This window comes from Lissotriton helveticus, chromosome 6, assembly GCF_964261635.1.
Source record: "Lissotriton helveticus chromosome 6, aLisHel1.1, whole genome shotgun sequence".
Lineage (NCBI taxonomy): Eukaryota > Metazoa > Chordata > Amphibia > Caudata > Salamandridae > Lissotriton > Lissotriton helveticus.
Window position 1 is genome coordinate 93,961,222 of NC_136067.1, and position 16,271 is coordinate 93,977,492.

At 49.2% G+C, this 16,271-nt stretch overlaps 1 protein-coding gene across 1 annotated transcript in view; it reads right to left on the bottom strand.

Moving 5' to 3' along the window:
* Positions 1-16,271, bottom strand: part of LOC144762273 (ATP-binding cassette sub-family C member 10-like) — a 993,059-nt gene that overhangs the window by 872,813 nt on the left and 103,975 nt on the right. The window contains exon 4 of the mRNA XM_078647415.1: positions 13,803-14,030. Coding sequence (XP_078503541.1) covers positions 13,803-14,030 — 228 coding nt within the window. The remainder of the gene's footprint in view (positions 1-13,802; positions 14,031-16,271) is intronic.

Sequence of the window (16,271 nt, forward strand, 5' to 3'; positions counted from 1 at the left end):
TATGTGACTTGGCGATCCCAGGTCCAACATAATTGGTGTCTAGCGGTGGGATTCAAACTGTGTTTGCGTCTACTCTGAAGTAACAAAGCGTACTCCACCGGCCTACACCCGGAGTTTTCTCCTGGCGAGCTTCCCAATTACTTCTTTTGCTTTTTCTAAATTTACTCCTGGTGGTGGGTGGAAGTAGCTTCGAATTGCCCCTTTTGAACCAATTCTTCCTGAGTGGTTGTCCCTATATCTCTCATAAGCAAAATGGAATTTGCTCTGGAGGAACTGGAAACCTATTCTGTAGCCCAGCTTAGAGATTTTTGCCAGAAGATGGGAGTGTTTTTTAAGCGTGGTGCCAAGAAGGGGGAACTCCAGACCAGTTTGAGGGCTTGGGTGGCAGCACATGGAGAGGGAAAGGAGGAGGAAGAGGGGACGGACCGGGACACAGTCATAGGGGTAGAGGGATTGTTCCATCCGGAGATGGAAAACCTACTCCCAGGACCTAGGACCTTTTCAAGGGAGGGCAGCAGTGTCTCCGGAAGAAGCTTAACCGAAGCTGAACTAGTGGACAGGAGGGAAAAGAGACAGCTGAAGTGGGAGTTAGCCAAGATGGAAAAGGAGAAAGAGGAACAGAGGATGGCTCACGATTTGAAACTGAGGGAGCTAGAACTCAAGGCCCTACAGATAGGACCCTCTAATTCTCCAAATGGTGGCAGCGAAACAAAAGAACTGACCAGGGAATCCAGACCCTACCTACCTAAAGATATAGTTGCCAGTTACAGCTCAGGGGATGACATCGCCAAGTGGCTGGCTGCCTATGAGGTCTCCTTAAAAGCCCATGGGATCCAGGAAAAACACTGGGGGGGTGGGTTATACAAATACATGCCTCCTACTGGACGGGATACACTATTGGCCCTAGAGCAGGATGAGCAGACCCACCCCCCACCACGAAAGTGGCGCTGATCAAAAAGTTTGGACTGACCCCAGAGAAGTACATGCAAAAGTTCAGGGGAAGTCACAAATTAGGCACACAAAATTGGGTGGATTTCCTGGACTATGCAAGGAAGGCCCTAGAGGGTTGGATACAAGGCAGGGAGGTGAGGGACTATGAGGGGTTGTACAACCTATTTCTCAAAGAGCACCTACTCAAGAAATGTTTTCCCGAGCTGCGTCAACACCTGGTGGACAGCAAGCTGACCAACCCCAGAAAGCTTGCAGAGGAGGCGGACATCTGGGCAAGTACCCGGGTGTCCTCAAAGGGGACTGGAGGGGATTCCCAAAGGGCCGGATAGGGCGCCCCCCAGAATAAGGAGGGGGGAGATAAAAAGAGGGAGTTCTGTAAAGGTCCCCAAAAAAGTTTCCAGAGTAAGGGAACAGGATTCACCCCTAAGGCTAAGCCGCCCAGAAAACCTCATCCTGGCCAAAGTTAGCAGCCAAGGGTTGTCCACTGCTTTGAGTGTGGTGGTGTTGGACATTATAAGGGAGATGTCAAGTGCCCAAAGAGACCACCCCCTCCCACTGGAGGAAAAGCCCCAGGAGTAGTTAGTGTAGTGCTCGGGGAGGAGTTGCCCTTAAATAAGGGGGGTGAGTGGGCGGGTATCACCTTAGTGTCCCTGGGAGATCGGGAGATGGTTCCTAAGATCCAGGTGCCCTCAAATACTGTAAAGTATGGGCAATGGGTCACCATCAATGGCCAAAGAGGGGAGGCTCTGAGAGACACAGGAGCCAGTATGACTATGGTAAGGAGTCAACTGGTGTCTCCAGAGCAGGTGATTCCACATGTACTCCACCCCGCCGCGATGGCTGACGGCAGATTGGGCTACTACCCTGTGGCCGAGGTTCCCTTTGAGTGGGAAGGGGTTGCAGGTTCACTTCGAGTTGCCGTAAGCCCTGCTGTGCCAGTCGATTGTTTGCTGGGAAATGACATGGAGCACAATGTCTGGAAGGAGGTGGAATACTGGACTCATTCGGAGATGCTGGGTACACCTGACTGTGCCTGTGCGAGCACAAGGTCTGCGACTGCCCGGAGGGGGAGTTCGCCTGGGCTGGAGCCTGGAACAATGGCCCAGCCCGCTGCCAAAAAGGGAAAGACCCGAAGACAGGAGAAGCCTGCTTCGGCTTCCACGCCCCATGAGACAGATCGGCCACCTGCGGTGGTGGGCCAGGAGTCCGTGGAGGGGGAAGTAGTCTCCCTGGAGGACCTACCCAGCCCTGCTGAGTGGCATGTGGAGGGAGGGCCTACCAGGGAGGAGTTTTGTAAGGGCCAGAAGGAGTGCCCTACCATTGAGGGACTGAGGCGACAGGCCGAAGCCCAGGCAGCAGGGAACGTTGCAGGGCACTACCATATTTACTGGGAGGACGGACTCCTCTACAGTGAACCCAAGGTACCTTTGCCCGGTTCATCGCGGGCCTTGGTAGTCCCTCAACGATACCGAGCCTTTCTTCTAGAATTGTCTCATGAGATTCCCTTGGCAGGACACTTAGGTCAGGACAAGACCTTTGCCCGGCTTGTCCCCCACTTTTACTGGCCTCAGATGAAAGTGGCATCTGACACTTACTGTTGGACATGTGTATCCTGTCAAGCCAGTGGGAAAACAGGGGTGAAGCTGAAAGCTCCCCTGGAACCACTACCAGCCGTTAGCACCCCCTTTGAAAGGGTGGGCATCGACCTTGTGGGGCCATTGGATCCACCAACTACAGCTGGTCACAGGTTTATCCTGGTTCTGGTGGATCACGCCACGCGGTACCCAGAGGCAATTCCTATGAGGACTGTCACTGCACCTGTTGTGGCTAGGGCCCTGATGGGGATCTTTACCCGAGTGGGTTTCCCCAAGGAAGTTGTGTCCGACAGGGGGACCAACTTTATGTCAGCATATATGCGGGCAATGTGGAAGGAGTGTGGAGTGACCTACCGGTTCACCACTCCGTACCACCCCCAGTCCAATGGACTGGTAGAAAGGTTCAACAAAACCTTGAAAGGCATGATAAGAAGTCTGCCTGAGAGCCTGCGGAGGAAATGGGACGTCCTCCTGCCCTGTTTGCTATTCTCCTACAGAGAAGTGCCGCAGAAGGGAGTGGGCTTCAGCCCCTTTGAGCTGTTGTACGGGCACCCTGTGCGTGGACCTCTCAGCCTGGTGAAGGATGGATGGGAAAAGACTCCCAGAAAGCCTCCTCAGGATGTGGTGAGCTACATGCTGGCCTTCCGGAGCCAAATGGCAAAGTTGTGGAAGCAAGCTTCTGACAACTTGGAAGCCAGTCAGGCAGTAATGAAAGAATGGTACGACCACAACGCTCACCCGGTGGAGTTGGAGCCTGGCCAGAAAGTGTGGGTGATGGAACCTGGAGAGCTAAGTGCCCTACAAGATCGTTGGGCAGGCCCCTTTGAGGTGTTGGAAAAGAAGGGTAAGGCCACCTACCTGGTGGATCTTAAGACCCCTCGACAGCCCCTACGGGTGCTGCATGCCAATCGCCTCAAACCCCACCATGAGAGGCCCGAGGTCATCTTGATGATGGTGACTGATGGTGCCGAGGAAGCAGAAAGCGAGCCTCTCCCCGATCTCTTCTCGTCTCAAGAAAAGGATGGGTCGGTGGAGGGAGTAATTCTCTCCCCATCCCTAACTCCTGAGTAGCGAGAGGACTGCCGCCAGGTATTGGAGCAGTACTCCTCGTTGTTCTCCCTTATCCCGGGAAGAACCCACCTGTGTACCCATGATGTGGACACAGGAGACAGCCCACCAGTGAAGTCAAAGACCTACCGGCTGTCAGACAAGGTGAAGGCCAGCATCCACGGTGAGGTTACCAAGATGCTGGAGCTAGGAGTTATTGAACCTTCCAGTAGCCCCTGGTCCAGTCTGGTGGTTCTAGTGCCAAAAGCTGCTCCACCAGGCACCACCCCAGAACTGAGGTTCTGTGTGGATTACCGGGGACTGAACTCAGTGACCAAGACTGATGCTCATCCGATCCCTAGGGCGGATGAATTAATTGACCGGCTGGGAGCTGCCCAATATCTGAGTACCTTTGACCTCACTTCAGGGTACTGGCAGATCTCCCTTACAGATGGAGCAAAAGAAAGGTCAGCTTTCTCCACGCCTGAGGGACACTTCCAGTTCTGTGTGATGCCCTTTGGGCTCAAGAACGCCCCTGACACTTTTCAGCGGCTGGTGAACCAGGTCCTCTCCGGAATGGAGGCTTTCTCCGCTGCTTACCTGGATGACATTGCCGTCTTCAGCAGCAGTTGGGAGGACCATTTGCGTCACTTGCAAGCTGTTCTCCAGGCCCTGAAACAGGCTGGCTTGACAATCAAGGCCAGCAAATGTCAGATTGGGCAGGGGTCGGTTGTGTACCTAGGCCACTTGGTGGGTAGGGGAACAGTGCAGCCCCTCCAGGCAAAGATTGAGGCGATCATGGCCTGGGAACCCCCCAAGACCCAGACTGAGGTCCGAGCTTTCCTGGGCCTCACAGGTTACTACCGTCGCTTTGTGAAGGGGTATGGCACCATTGTAGCGCCCCTCACAGAGCTCACCTCCAAGAAACAACCTCGACGGGTAGTCTGGACAGAGGCTTGTCAGCAAGCCTTTGAGAAATTGAAACAGGCAATGTGTGCAGCACCGGTCCTGAGGGCCCCAGACTTCTCCAAGGAGTTCATTGTCCAGACAGATGCATCGGAGCATGGCATTGGGGCAGTGTTATCGCAACTCAATGAAGAGGGTCTGGATCAGCCTGTAGTCTTCGTATCCAGGAGACTGCTTCCCGGGGAACAGAAGTGGAGTGCAATTGAGCGGGAAGCTTTCGCGGTGGTATGGGCTCTGAAGAAGTTGCGGCCATACCTGTTTGGCTTGCACTTCCTGGTTCAGACTGACCATCGACCTCTTTGTTGGCTGATGCAAATGAAGGGGGAAAATCCCAAGTTGTTGAGATGGTCCATCTCCCTACAGGGAATGGACTTCCGGGTGGAACATCGGCCTGGAGTGGACCACGCAAATGCAGACGGTCTCTCTAGGTATTTCCGCCTTAGTGATGAGGACTCCCAAGGGGTTGGGTAGCTCTCCCCACTTTCAGCTGGGGGGGACGCGTGTTAGACCTGTCTGCCTTTGGGTAGCCCCTCCTATTAATTATTTATTTTGTCCCCTTTTTGCCCCTCAAACCTTTTCTTTTTTTTATCCTTTTGTGTCCACTGGATTTTTGTGGTGTTGACTAGGGGTTAGATGCTCTTTGGCCCTCATAGTCCTTTTTCCTGAGGTAGGTACCTTTCCTGACTAGAAAGATAGGGTCACACAAAATGGTGGACGGCAACTGCCATAACTGACACTTCAAGGGAAGGGACCATAGGATTACACTAAGAAGGTACTAGAACCTTCTGGAGGGTTCTGGTAGCCAGAACCAGCCTATATAAGGCCCGAAACAGGGCGGCCATTTTAGATGTGGAGGTAGAGTGTCCAGGAAGAGCTTGGGTGGAGACTGGATAGGAGCAAAGCATAAGCGTGGGGAGGAAGGCGCGTTTTCACCACCAGCTTTCTAAACTTGCTAATTCACCAGCTGAAGAGCGGCAGAACACCCCCCCTGGGATTACAGCAAGAAGACTGTAGCTGTAAACGCCTGAGGCTTGAGCCGGGCGGTATCTTTCTTGTCCTCTCTGAAATTGTTTTACTTGTCAGCATTTGCCCCTTGTGTCCTCTCCCCGCCAGCACTAGCGCGCCAATTTAGGGCGTCGTTTGTTGCCTCATCTAGTTTATGGTGAAGGCTTCTTTTAAGTGCTAAATTTTAAAATTACATTTGACACTCACCATAGTCAGCGCTGTTCTCCCATAGAGTGTTCGGCCGATATTAGGGCTGAGATATCGGGGACTCGGGCGGAGTGTTAGCGGCGGCCATCTTGAGTGAGTCTTCACCATAAAAGCAGGCAGAGCGCTCCACTCGCGAGACTGTAGCTGTAAACGCCTGAGGCTTGAGCCGGGCGGTATCTTTCTTGTCCTCTCTGAAATTGTTTTACTTGTCAGCATTTGCCCCTTGTGTCCTCTCCCCCCCAGCACTAGCGCGCCGATTTAGGATGTCGTTTGTTGCCTCATCTAGTTTATGGTGAAGGCTTCTTTTAAGTGCTAAATTTTAAAATTACATTTGACACTCACCATAGTCAGCGCTGTTCTCCCATAGAGTGTCCGGCCGATATTAGGGCTGAGATACCGGGGACTCGGGCGGAGTGTTAGCGGCGGCCATCTTGGGTGAGTCTTCACCATAAAAGCATACGGCCATGGCTCCGCGCAGCGGACGCGCTCAGCGGTCGCGCCGGATTAGCGCCGGAGTTACGCCAGAGTTCAGCCCGTCTGCGCCCGTCCGCGCTGAGGACGGGCTACAGGACGGACTGTATCCCGGGTTCCCTTCCTCTTTCCCTCAAGTATCACACTCCTATAGCTTGGAGGAAATGCTGGCTTGGAAACCGATTGACTCCCTGTGCCACCATAGGTATACCCCTGAGGAAGTACTGGTTATGGCCCCGCATAACAAACCTACCCGGAGCCCTGACACATTCCCCATGATTAACCATTCACCTGTTAACCTATGCTCCCCGCCTAAAAATATTCGTGCGGAAAAAGGATACCTTATCAATGCTCGCTCTATAATTAAAAACAATGTAGCCTTTCATGATTTTGTGTTGGCTAGAGGGCCTGCCTGGGTCTTTGTCACGGAAACTTGGGCCTCAGAGACCTCAGGACACGACCTCCTCATGGCCATCCCAGAGGGGTACTCACTACACAGATTTGATAGAGTTAAGCGAAGGGGAGGAGGCTTAGCAATTATCTATCAGTCGCATCTTATCTGCCGCATTAATGCTCTGTCGGCTCCATCCGACCCCTTCCAGGTCCTACATTTCTTTATCTCCTCATCTCCTTCAGCGTCCTTTGTTGGCCTCCCGGACCTAGATCCAAATTTGGCTGCGACCTGTTTAGAATCATGGAGCCATATGTTGGAAATCCACACTTCACTATTCTAGGTGACTTAAACTTTCACTTAGACGACCCTACCTCTAAAGACACCTCCTCCCTGGTCGACCCCCTTGAAGCCTGTGGCTTTTCCCAACTGGTAAAAGGCCCTACTCACCGGGCAGGCCACACACTTGATGGAGTCTTCTCTAACGACCCCAGGGTTAAAACAGGCACCCCTGAACCGTTGGTCTGGTCTGACCACCTGGCAGTTCCTATAGTATTGACCCTTCCTTGCTTAGATCCATCTATCAAGGGTCAGACTCAAGGAGAGGGCAAAAGGAACTATAAAAACGTCACCAATGACTCTTTGGCCCCTCTTATCAGGTCGGTCCTCATGCCGTCAGACCCAGAAAAGGCAGCACAAAATCTTGCTAACTCCATCGCTGGGGCTATAGACACCCTAGCTCCAGTCACACACCGATATACAGCGAGGCGTAGGCCCTCTGCCCCCTGGTTCACCGAACCTCTTAGGCTGATGAGACAGGGGTGCAGGAGACAGGAGAGAAAATGGAGGAAATCGTGGGACACTGTGGACAGAGAGCTTCACAAACAACTGTTAGGGGAATATAAGTCCATGGTCTTTAAGACAAAGCAACAATACTTCTCCGACCTTACTACCTCCCTTACCTCATCAAAGGAGATATTCAAAATAGTGGACTCCCTCTGTTCATTGAAAGTTCAAGACCCAGTTACTGGATCACAGGAGTTCTGCGACAAAATGTCAACCTTTTTCCACACTAAAATCGATGAAATTGCTTCCCAGTTGGAATCGCAGAAACAATCTCTAGGGAATCACACTATTCAGGCTCTTACCAATTCAGAAGCTTGGCATAAGGATTCCACCATGACTTTGTCTAATTTTCCGTTGATCACTCTTGACATCCTCAACTCTCTGCTAAATAGGATTAAATCCTCCTCTCCTCTGGACCCCTGTCCCCTTAGAATAATGAAGGAGTGTAGGGACACCCTACTTCCTCCATTGCTGGAGGTAATGAATAGAGCCCTGCTGTATGGGGTTTATCCATCAGCCTGGAAGAAAGCGATTGTCAAGCCACTATTGAAGAAACCCTGTCTAGACCCCAACATCTTAAAAAATTTCCGACATAAATCTTTACTTCCGGCCCCCGCCAAAATGCTTGAGATCCACCTGAATTCACACCTGTCTGCTTTCCTCGACTCCTCTGGGTTCTTAGATCAGACCCAGCACGGGTTTAGGAAGCTGCATAGCACGGAGTCTGCACTTACCATGGTGACTAATCACATCAGAATGAAAGTGGATCAGGGACTGACAACGCTGCTGGTTTTACTCGATCTGACCGCAGCATTTGACACCCTATCTCCCTCAATTCTAACATCTCGTTTGAGGGAGATAGGAGTGGAGGGGCCCGCTTTGGGCCTTCTGTCCTCCTTCTTAGATCGTAGAGAACAGAGGGTCACATTTGGAGAATACCTCTCCCCTGCTACATCATTGCAATGTGGGGTACCACAGGGGTCGGCTTTAACCCCTACCCTATTCAACATTTATGTGGCCCCACTAGCAAGACTAGTAAAAGCACATGGTATGGAAGTAGTATCATATGCAGACGACACTCAGGTTATGGTGTCACTGGCCCAACCGGCCAGTAACTCTGCGTCCAGCTTCAGGAGTTGTATGCAATCAGTCTCTGACTGGATGATACTCAACTCCTTGAGGCTGAATGGCGAAAAGACCGAGGTGCTGATATTTGGAAAGGACCAGGATGTATGGTCAAATGAATGGTGGCCGCCTTCCTTGGGAACATGCCCTGTCCCCTCTCATTCATCCAGAAACTTAGGGGTTATCTTTGACACCTCATTGGCAATGACCCTTCAGGTCAACAGAACGGTGGCTACTTGCTGGGGAATCATCAAAATTCTCCGACGAATAGTGCACTACCTTTCTCCCCAGGCTAGGAAACAGACAGTAGTTGCGCTGGTCGGGTCAAGATTGGATTACTGAAACTCACTATACGCAGAGATTAACAAGGGACTGATCCAGCGCCTCCAAACAGTACAAAATGCGGCCGCAAGATTTGTATTAGACATTCCCCGCTCCTCCTCTGCGACACTAGCCAGAAAGAGCCTCCACTGGCTTCCCATAGAGCATCGTATCTCCTTTAAGATCATCTGTCTTGTGCACAGGGCTCTGAAAGCTGGAACATCTGATGGGCTGGGATCCCTTCTTTTTGGCTATACCCCTAGCAGATGTTTACGTTCATCACAACACAATCTGTTGGTGATCCCTCGGACTAAGAAGTCCAGATGGGGAGGAAGAGCATTTTCCACAGTTGCCCCGCGTCTGTGGAATGCACTTCCACTGGAACTTAAGTGCCTAACCTCTCTGCCCCTTTTTAAAAAGGCCCTAAAAACATGGTGTTTCAAGAAAGCCTACCAGTAATTCAACTCTTTGGACATGAAAATACATAATTTTTTGGGTTAGGCGCTTTGATGCCCGATGGGCTGAGTCTGCGCGATATAAATCTGCTTTCAAGAAGGGCACTCAGAAGTAAAGCGGATAGCCTAACTGTCCACCTTTCCCCCACCTCGGGGAACCAACCTGAACTGCGGCTGGAAAGTGCAGGTTCTAGCCCATTGTCACGTACTTTGAGGGTCCCCGCTGTCAGGCGACAGTTGAGTGTAGTAACCCTACCTCGTAGGGGCCGGAGAAGGGACCGCCTGTTGCCGGGCGGCTGCCTCAAGTTGCGGGACGTTGGTGAGGAGAGTTGGCAAGGAGAGCCTGGTGCGGGCCAGTCGAGCGGCGGATCCGGAGTCCAACCTCGCCGAGGCTCGCGAAAGAGCGGCAGTGCAGAAACCCGGAAGAAGGGGGCGGGAAGCCGTCCAAGACCAGCCCGTGTAGCCTCCTCCCCCCTCTGACGGAGAAGGCGCGGGGTGTGTCACGAAGACGCGAGGCTCGCCGAGAAGACGCCACAGCTCCGGCCCAGTCAGCTGCGTGGAAGCCGGCAGCACTGGGACCAGAACTTCCCCAGAGCAGTGGGTGCCCCAGCGGAGACCCGGTAAGATCGCAAGAGAGGGGCGGGGCTCCAGGAGTGAAAGGGGCCTGCTACGGTCTAGAAGTGGTGGCGGGGGAGTCTGCCTCACCTGGGGTATTACCCTAGAACCGAGTGACTGGGTGGGAGGATACTTCCAGCTAACGGCGCCAGGGACAGCGTTTCTGAAGCTCGTGGCCCAAGGAAGAATAAAACTATCACTACTCAAGACAACGCGCCTAGAAAACGGAGGGTTAACTGACTGAAGTAATGTACTGGACCTGAAAGCCAAGGTCAAAGGGCTGTATTGGGATGAGCGTGGCTCAGTGGTTAGAGGCGGCAGACCCGGAAGCTGAGATCAGCCGTGGACCAGGGTTCGATTCCCCGCCTCGGCGGGTCTCGGGCTCAAAAATTCCACGGACTCGACAATTCTCGCTCCGGTGCCTACTCGACTCACGGGGTCACACTCTGCGACTCTGGGCAATAGCTTGCTTAATCTCCACTACGGCCCCTCACGGCGGGATGCCTGGCTTTCACCTTGTGAATACCCTGCCGTGGTATCTCACAGGGGAATACCAGGACGGGTTCCCTAAGCAAGCGCCTTGAGACCCCTGGGTGATTAGTGCGCTATATAAATCGAAATACATTTACATTTAAGAGGGAAACAGATGAGAAGGGTGTCTCCTCTTAAAACAAAGCACCTAGAGCCTAAGAATGATTTTGTGAGAAACGAATGTTCCCTTGTGATTAGAGAATAACGTAAATGGTTATATGATAAACGTAACTTCTATTGCCTGTCTTTATCTAGATAGCCAGCTGCTTGAACCTTGATACTAGGGGCCTGTTAGTGAACTGAACCTGTAATCCTCTGCTTATAGTAGCCCTGGAGCATCTTGAGTAAAGTACAAATTTGTCACACTGAGGAGTAAACTTATTCTGTGTACCTTAATTGAAGCTGTAGAATTTATATTCAGAGCTCTAGTTGCAAGAATTACCCCAGAGCTTTTGGCATTGAAAAAGTGATAAATGTATTAATGCTGCTTTGTGAAATTGGGTTTAGCCCAGAAAGTGACAACAGAGACATGTACTGTATTGCAGAGAGATTGTGCTAAAAGTAAAAAGAAATTGCTAAAGATGATTTCATAAAGCAACCCGTAGGGTACCTTAAATCCTGGTTTATGGAGCGTTCGTTGGATACATGTCAAATATGCATCACACACCAAAGGCGAATGGCTAGGTTCTATGATGCGGCGAGGCTGCTATGTGGTCCTGTTGCATGGATGTTGAGGATACCGTCAACAGGGGCTTGTGATGCTGAGTCGGAAAATCGTCATGCAGACAAGGCAATACGCCAGTTCTGAGGAGCTGCAAGGCTGTGATGAAGAGTCTGGTGTTGCTGTTGAGTCTGTCATCGATGAGAGATGTAAGAATCTATGAAGAGGATGCGTTGCACAGCTGCGGTTCCGAAGATGCAGCCTGTTTCGATGATGCAAGTCTCTGCGTCGGGTCCAATCCAAGCAGCAGCGGAGATGCGTAATTTCTGCTCAGGGTTGCAGTGTGCAGCAGAGGATATGCATTGGTTGTGCCAGATCCACAGAGTCAGGCAAAGCACCTTAAGCCCACTTCCAAGGATCCAGGACTGCAGTGGCACCACTTGGCAAGGTAGACTCACAGAGGGCAGAGTCCAGGTGCAGATGTAAGGTTGTTGGAAGCCTGCTATGTCCCTGAGGCTTCAGATCAGGAGGTCAGCCAATTAATCCTTGGAATAAATGTAGGTTCTGGGTTCAAGTGGTGCAGGTTCAGTACTTCTCCCCAAATAAAGAGGGCAGCAGGTCAACTCAGCAAAGCAGAAGTCCAGCAGAGAGACATCCAGCAGAGTGTCATTCCTTTAGCAGCATAGCAGTCCTTCTTCCTGGCAGATTATCCACAGGTGCAGATGTTTGGGATCCTTCTTGTATACACAGATGTGCATTTGTAGTGGGGAGAAACTTCTAGAGGCATGCCTTTGAAGCACACAGATGACCTGCCTTTCTGGCCCTGGCTCCAGAATAACTACAGGGGGTATGCAGCCCTTTGTGTGGAGACAGGACAGAGCCTATTCAGGTGTAAGTGAGGCGGGCCCAGCTTCTCCCTCTCATCCTGCCAGTGATGGCCCATCCCAGCTCCCATTGTGTGTGGCTGTCTAGAAGGAATACACACAGCAAAAATGCCAACTACACCCAGTCATGTGACCAGAGACCGACTACAGGAACCAAATGGCCAATGCAAGAAAATGTCAGCTTTCTAAAAGTGGCATTTTCAGAACTGTAATTTAAAATCCAACTTCACCATTATATAGGATTTTAAATTAGGATTCCAGGGACAGCAAACATGATCCAATTATCTTTTCCCATTTGGAAATTACACTTATAAAATGCAAAAAGGCAACTCCAATGTTATCCTATGGGGGAGATAGGCCTTGCAGTAGTGATACATGAATTCAAGAGTTTTTCACTATCAGAACAGGTAAAACTTAAAAGGAAATGTACAGCTTTTTAAATACACTTTCCCTTGGCGGTGTCCAGGACCTACCTTAGGGGTGACTTATATGTATTAAAAAGGAAGATTTGGGATTGTCAAAAGGTTTATGTTGCTGAGTTGACATGGCAGGTTAAAACTGCACACACAACCTCTGCAATGGGAGACCAGAGACATGTTTCAATGGCTACTTAAGTGGGTGGCACAATCAGTGCTGCAGGCCTACTAGTAGCCTTTAATTTACAGGCCCTGGGCACATGTAGTGCACTTTACCCGGGACGTATAGGTAAAATAAATATGCCAATTGTATAAGCCAATGTTACCATGTTTTGAGCAGAGAGCATAAGCTGTTTAGCACTGGTTAGCAGTGGTAATGTGCACAAAGTCCTAAGGCCAGCAAAAACAGGAGGCTGAAGGCAAAAAGTTAAGGAGCAACCACGCCAAGGATGCCAGGTCTAACACATAGGGCTGGAGAATAAACACTTAACTGGGGCTAAAAGACATAACTCAAGTTACCACCAAGTCGCTTATACGCAACATCAATATTTTAGAGACAACCTGAGCTTTCCAGACGCCTGCGGAGTTTTATTGAACAAATAGTCATAAGAATGTGAAAGATGTAAACTTTATGTATAGAGCAGTCTGTTGCATGTTTGCAATGAAATAGGTATGCCCTGAAGTTTACTTTGCGTATAACATAGTGCCATCTGGTAGTTGTCTAGTCGCAGTATTATTTTTTCTGAGGCACTAGCTTCGGAGTCACCTTAAATGGGCTCGAGCATGGATTCCATGAAATGATGTTCAAGGGCAGCACACCTGACCCGAGTTAGTTACAGTGGCTGGAAGGACCATGCTTCTGGGGTAAAGATTGAGGAGGTCACAATCTTGAATGGTGAAAACAAGTGAACTCTATTATGGCCTTATTTATTACAATTTACGAGCTCTTTTTGACCTTTTATAATTCCAAGGCATGATTGCAATCTTTATTGTCTTTGCATACAATCATTTGGTGCATGCTAGTCAATATGTCAGGTTGATGATTGTATGGTTAATGTCACAGCTTACATCAAGACACATAGACAGTTGGCCTATCATAAGTGAAAAATAATTTAACAGAGAACATGAGTCAATAGTACCTTAGTTATATATCACATGCACCATTTTAAATCGTTTTACCATGCAATCCAAATTACACAGTGCTGTGTGAATGGGGTCCTGAACTCTGACTGTGGTATTTGAACAGTGACAGAAGGATAAAGACTTTGCCTGGATGAAAAACAAATATATTCAGACAAGCAGACTGCACACTGACCATTGCTACAGAGAGCTGTTGCCCTAGCAACACGTAGATGGTGAAGATCAAGGTACAAACGAGCTGAGGCAGCGCATCCGAGAGGTAGACACAGACCGCGTCCAGGTACTTCATGGTCCTCAGTACTTGAAGCTCCTTTTCTCGAATGCTGTTCACTTTGGCAACAAAGTGCTTCTCCCAAGCGTAGAACTTAATCACCTGTATTCCACGCAGGATTTCTGTCATCAGCTGAAAGGCAGGAGTGGGGAGAAGAAATTAGAGAGAAACCAAGGGTAACTTAACATTGCCACAAAGTCCTGGCAAGTCCTGGCAAGACAAGAACCCACTGATACATTAGGGTCTTAGGACCATTAAAATCCAAAAAGACCCATCTTTTAGAACTTTTTAACAACCCGATCTGACCCAATAATAAAGGGAAACCAGGGGTCAGATTTAGGTTTTTTATCTTTAAGTCCCCCTTCCTTCATCTATCTAAAGAGCTACCCAACACTGTGGTTGAGCCCACCTCGACTTTTAGGGGTCGGGGTGACCCGATGATGAAGCATGACACCACTAGGGTGTGTGAGGGTAACTAATAAGAACTAGTTTCCTTCCCTTAACAACACGGACATGACTAGCATGACCCTCATACCCTAAGTGGGTAAGTGCGCAATCTTCACTACTACTGATGTTTATCTATCCTTATAATACACACTATCTGAACACCTGTCATAACATAGTGTGATTGGAGTATCTTTTGTGAAATATATTTCCTAGGGAGGACATACTCCGGTCTTCTTCCTCTCCGAACCCTCCCCCCCCCCCGACCACTAGTGAATGTACTAGCGGTCTTTTGTGTTAACGAGTTTTGGAATAGCCATTTTTAGGGTTATCTGTGTAAGTTATTGATGTTTGTGCCTCCATTAACTTCAGGAAAAACTACAGAAGAAAACCCATAAACCCAGTTGAGACATGTGTGAATCTAGTACCAAACAATAATATTCCAATAGGTAGTAGTTCAAGGCAATTTGGTAAGGTGCAAAATCAAATATGACGGAACAGAAAATGGGAAAATAACAAAAAGAATTGGAAAAATGCAGTCTGTATTGAAATCCTTATTAGAAATTGTGTTTGTTATATCAGCACTATTACATTGAATGCAGGTGTAATCCAGGAAATAGTGCACACAAAAGTGCTTGTGTGAAGGTGAACGGCGCAAGGGAGACACGTGGTAGAGTGCGAAAACCAGTGAAAAAAGCACAATTTTTGTTTTAATGGATACAAAACATGGTCAATGAGAAAACAAATAATGGGAAACTTGTTAAGATCCAAAGACGCCAAATAATACGGCATTTCGACCTCTTTAATTCCAGGTCATCATCAGGACAGGATTACACAATAATTTGGTTGGTGCTGATGATGAGCAGGATGGAAGTAATCCAATTATAATTAAAGTCACTCCAGGTAGGCAATTCAGCGTAGGTGTTTGTGGGATTGGTACACAGGGTGGTGTGTCAAGACCTGCACCTGTGAAAAAGTGTGCACGGTGGTGTAACTACAATATCATGTGTTTTAGAGGAGAATAGAGCAAATTGAAATGTCAAATGAATGGGCTGTAGCAGGGATGCATGGCTATTGGCCCTGAATTGGGGATGTCAATAAATATCCAGCATGTACAGCTTGAAACTGAGGCTCGAAATGAATTTTACTCCATTGACTTCAGAACATGATAGTGGTACCTGGGGTGGCCAAACTTTTTTTAGCAGGCAATCTTCCACTTCCATGAGTGGCATGGTAAACACCCCCAAATGGCGCAGGCGAACCTTAGGCCCTAGCACTGCAACCTGCCAGCACGGGCTACGACCAACACTTCATTGCTCTCACTATCCCTACAGGGAGGAGGGGGGCAATGTTCTGCTTGTTCACATAACAGATTAAATCGTTACATATCCATCAAACATGAACAGAAAAGTTGCAGACACCCTCTAGTCAATTACATTGAGTAAAATATAACATGATAGGTCAGTGGCGATCAACAGAATTTGAGAGAAGACGCGTGCAAAGCAAGCAAGCATACCTTCCTCAAGGGCTGTTCAGGGGGTAGGACATCCCTGTTGGAAAGATTTTAAAAAACAAGCATTGGCATAACCAATTGGTCTTGCTTTTGGGATCTTATAAGTATTTAGTTATGCATCACAATATCTTTGGTGTAGCAACATCAACTGTTGCATGGCTAAACGCATATAAGGTCCCAAATGCAAGACCTATTGGCTATGCCAATACTTGTTTATTTTGAGAGGGAGAGCACCAGCACTTCTCAAGAGCAGCTCTGCCAAGTGTCACACATCTCACATTGTACTAACGCATTTTAGGGCAATATACCGCATTACCACAAGCAAAAATATTGTCACGCACATCATATTATTATAAAAGTTGAATCTATTACCTCTTTTTGTGCTCTATAGTATCCGCTCCCAATTTTTAGGTCTC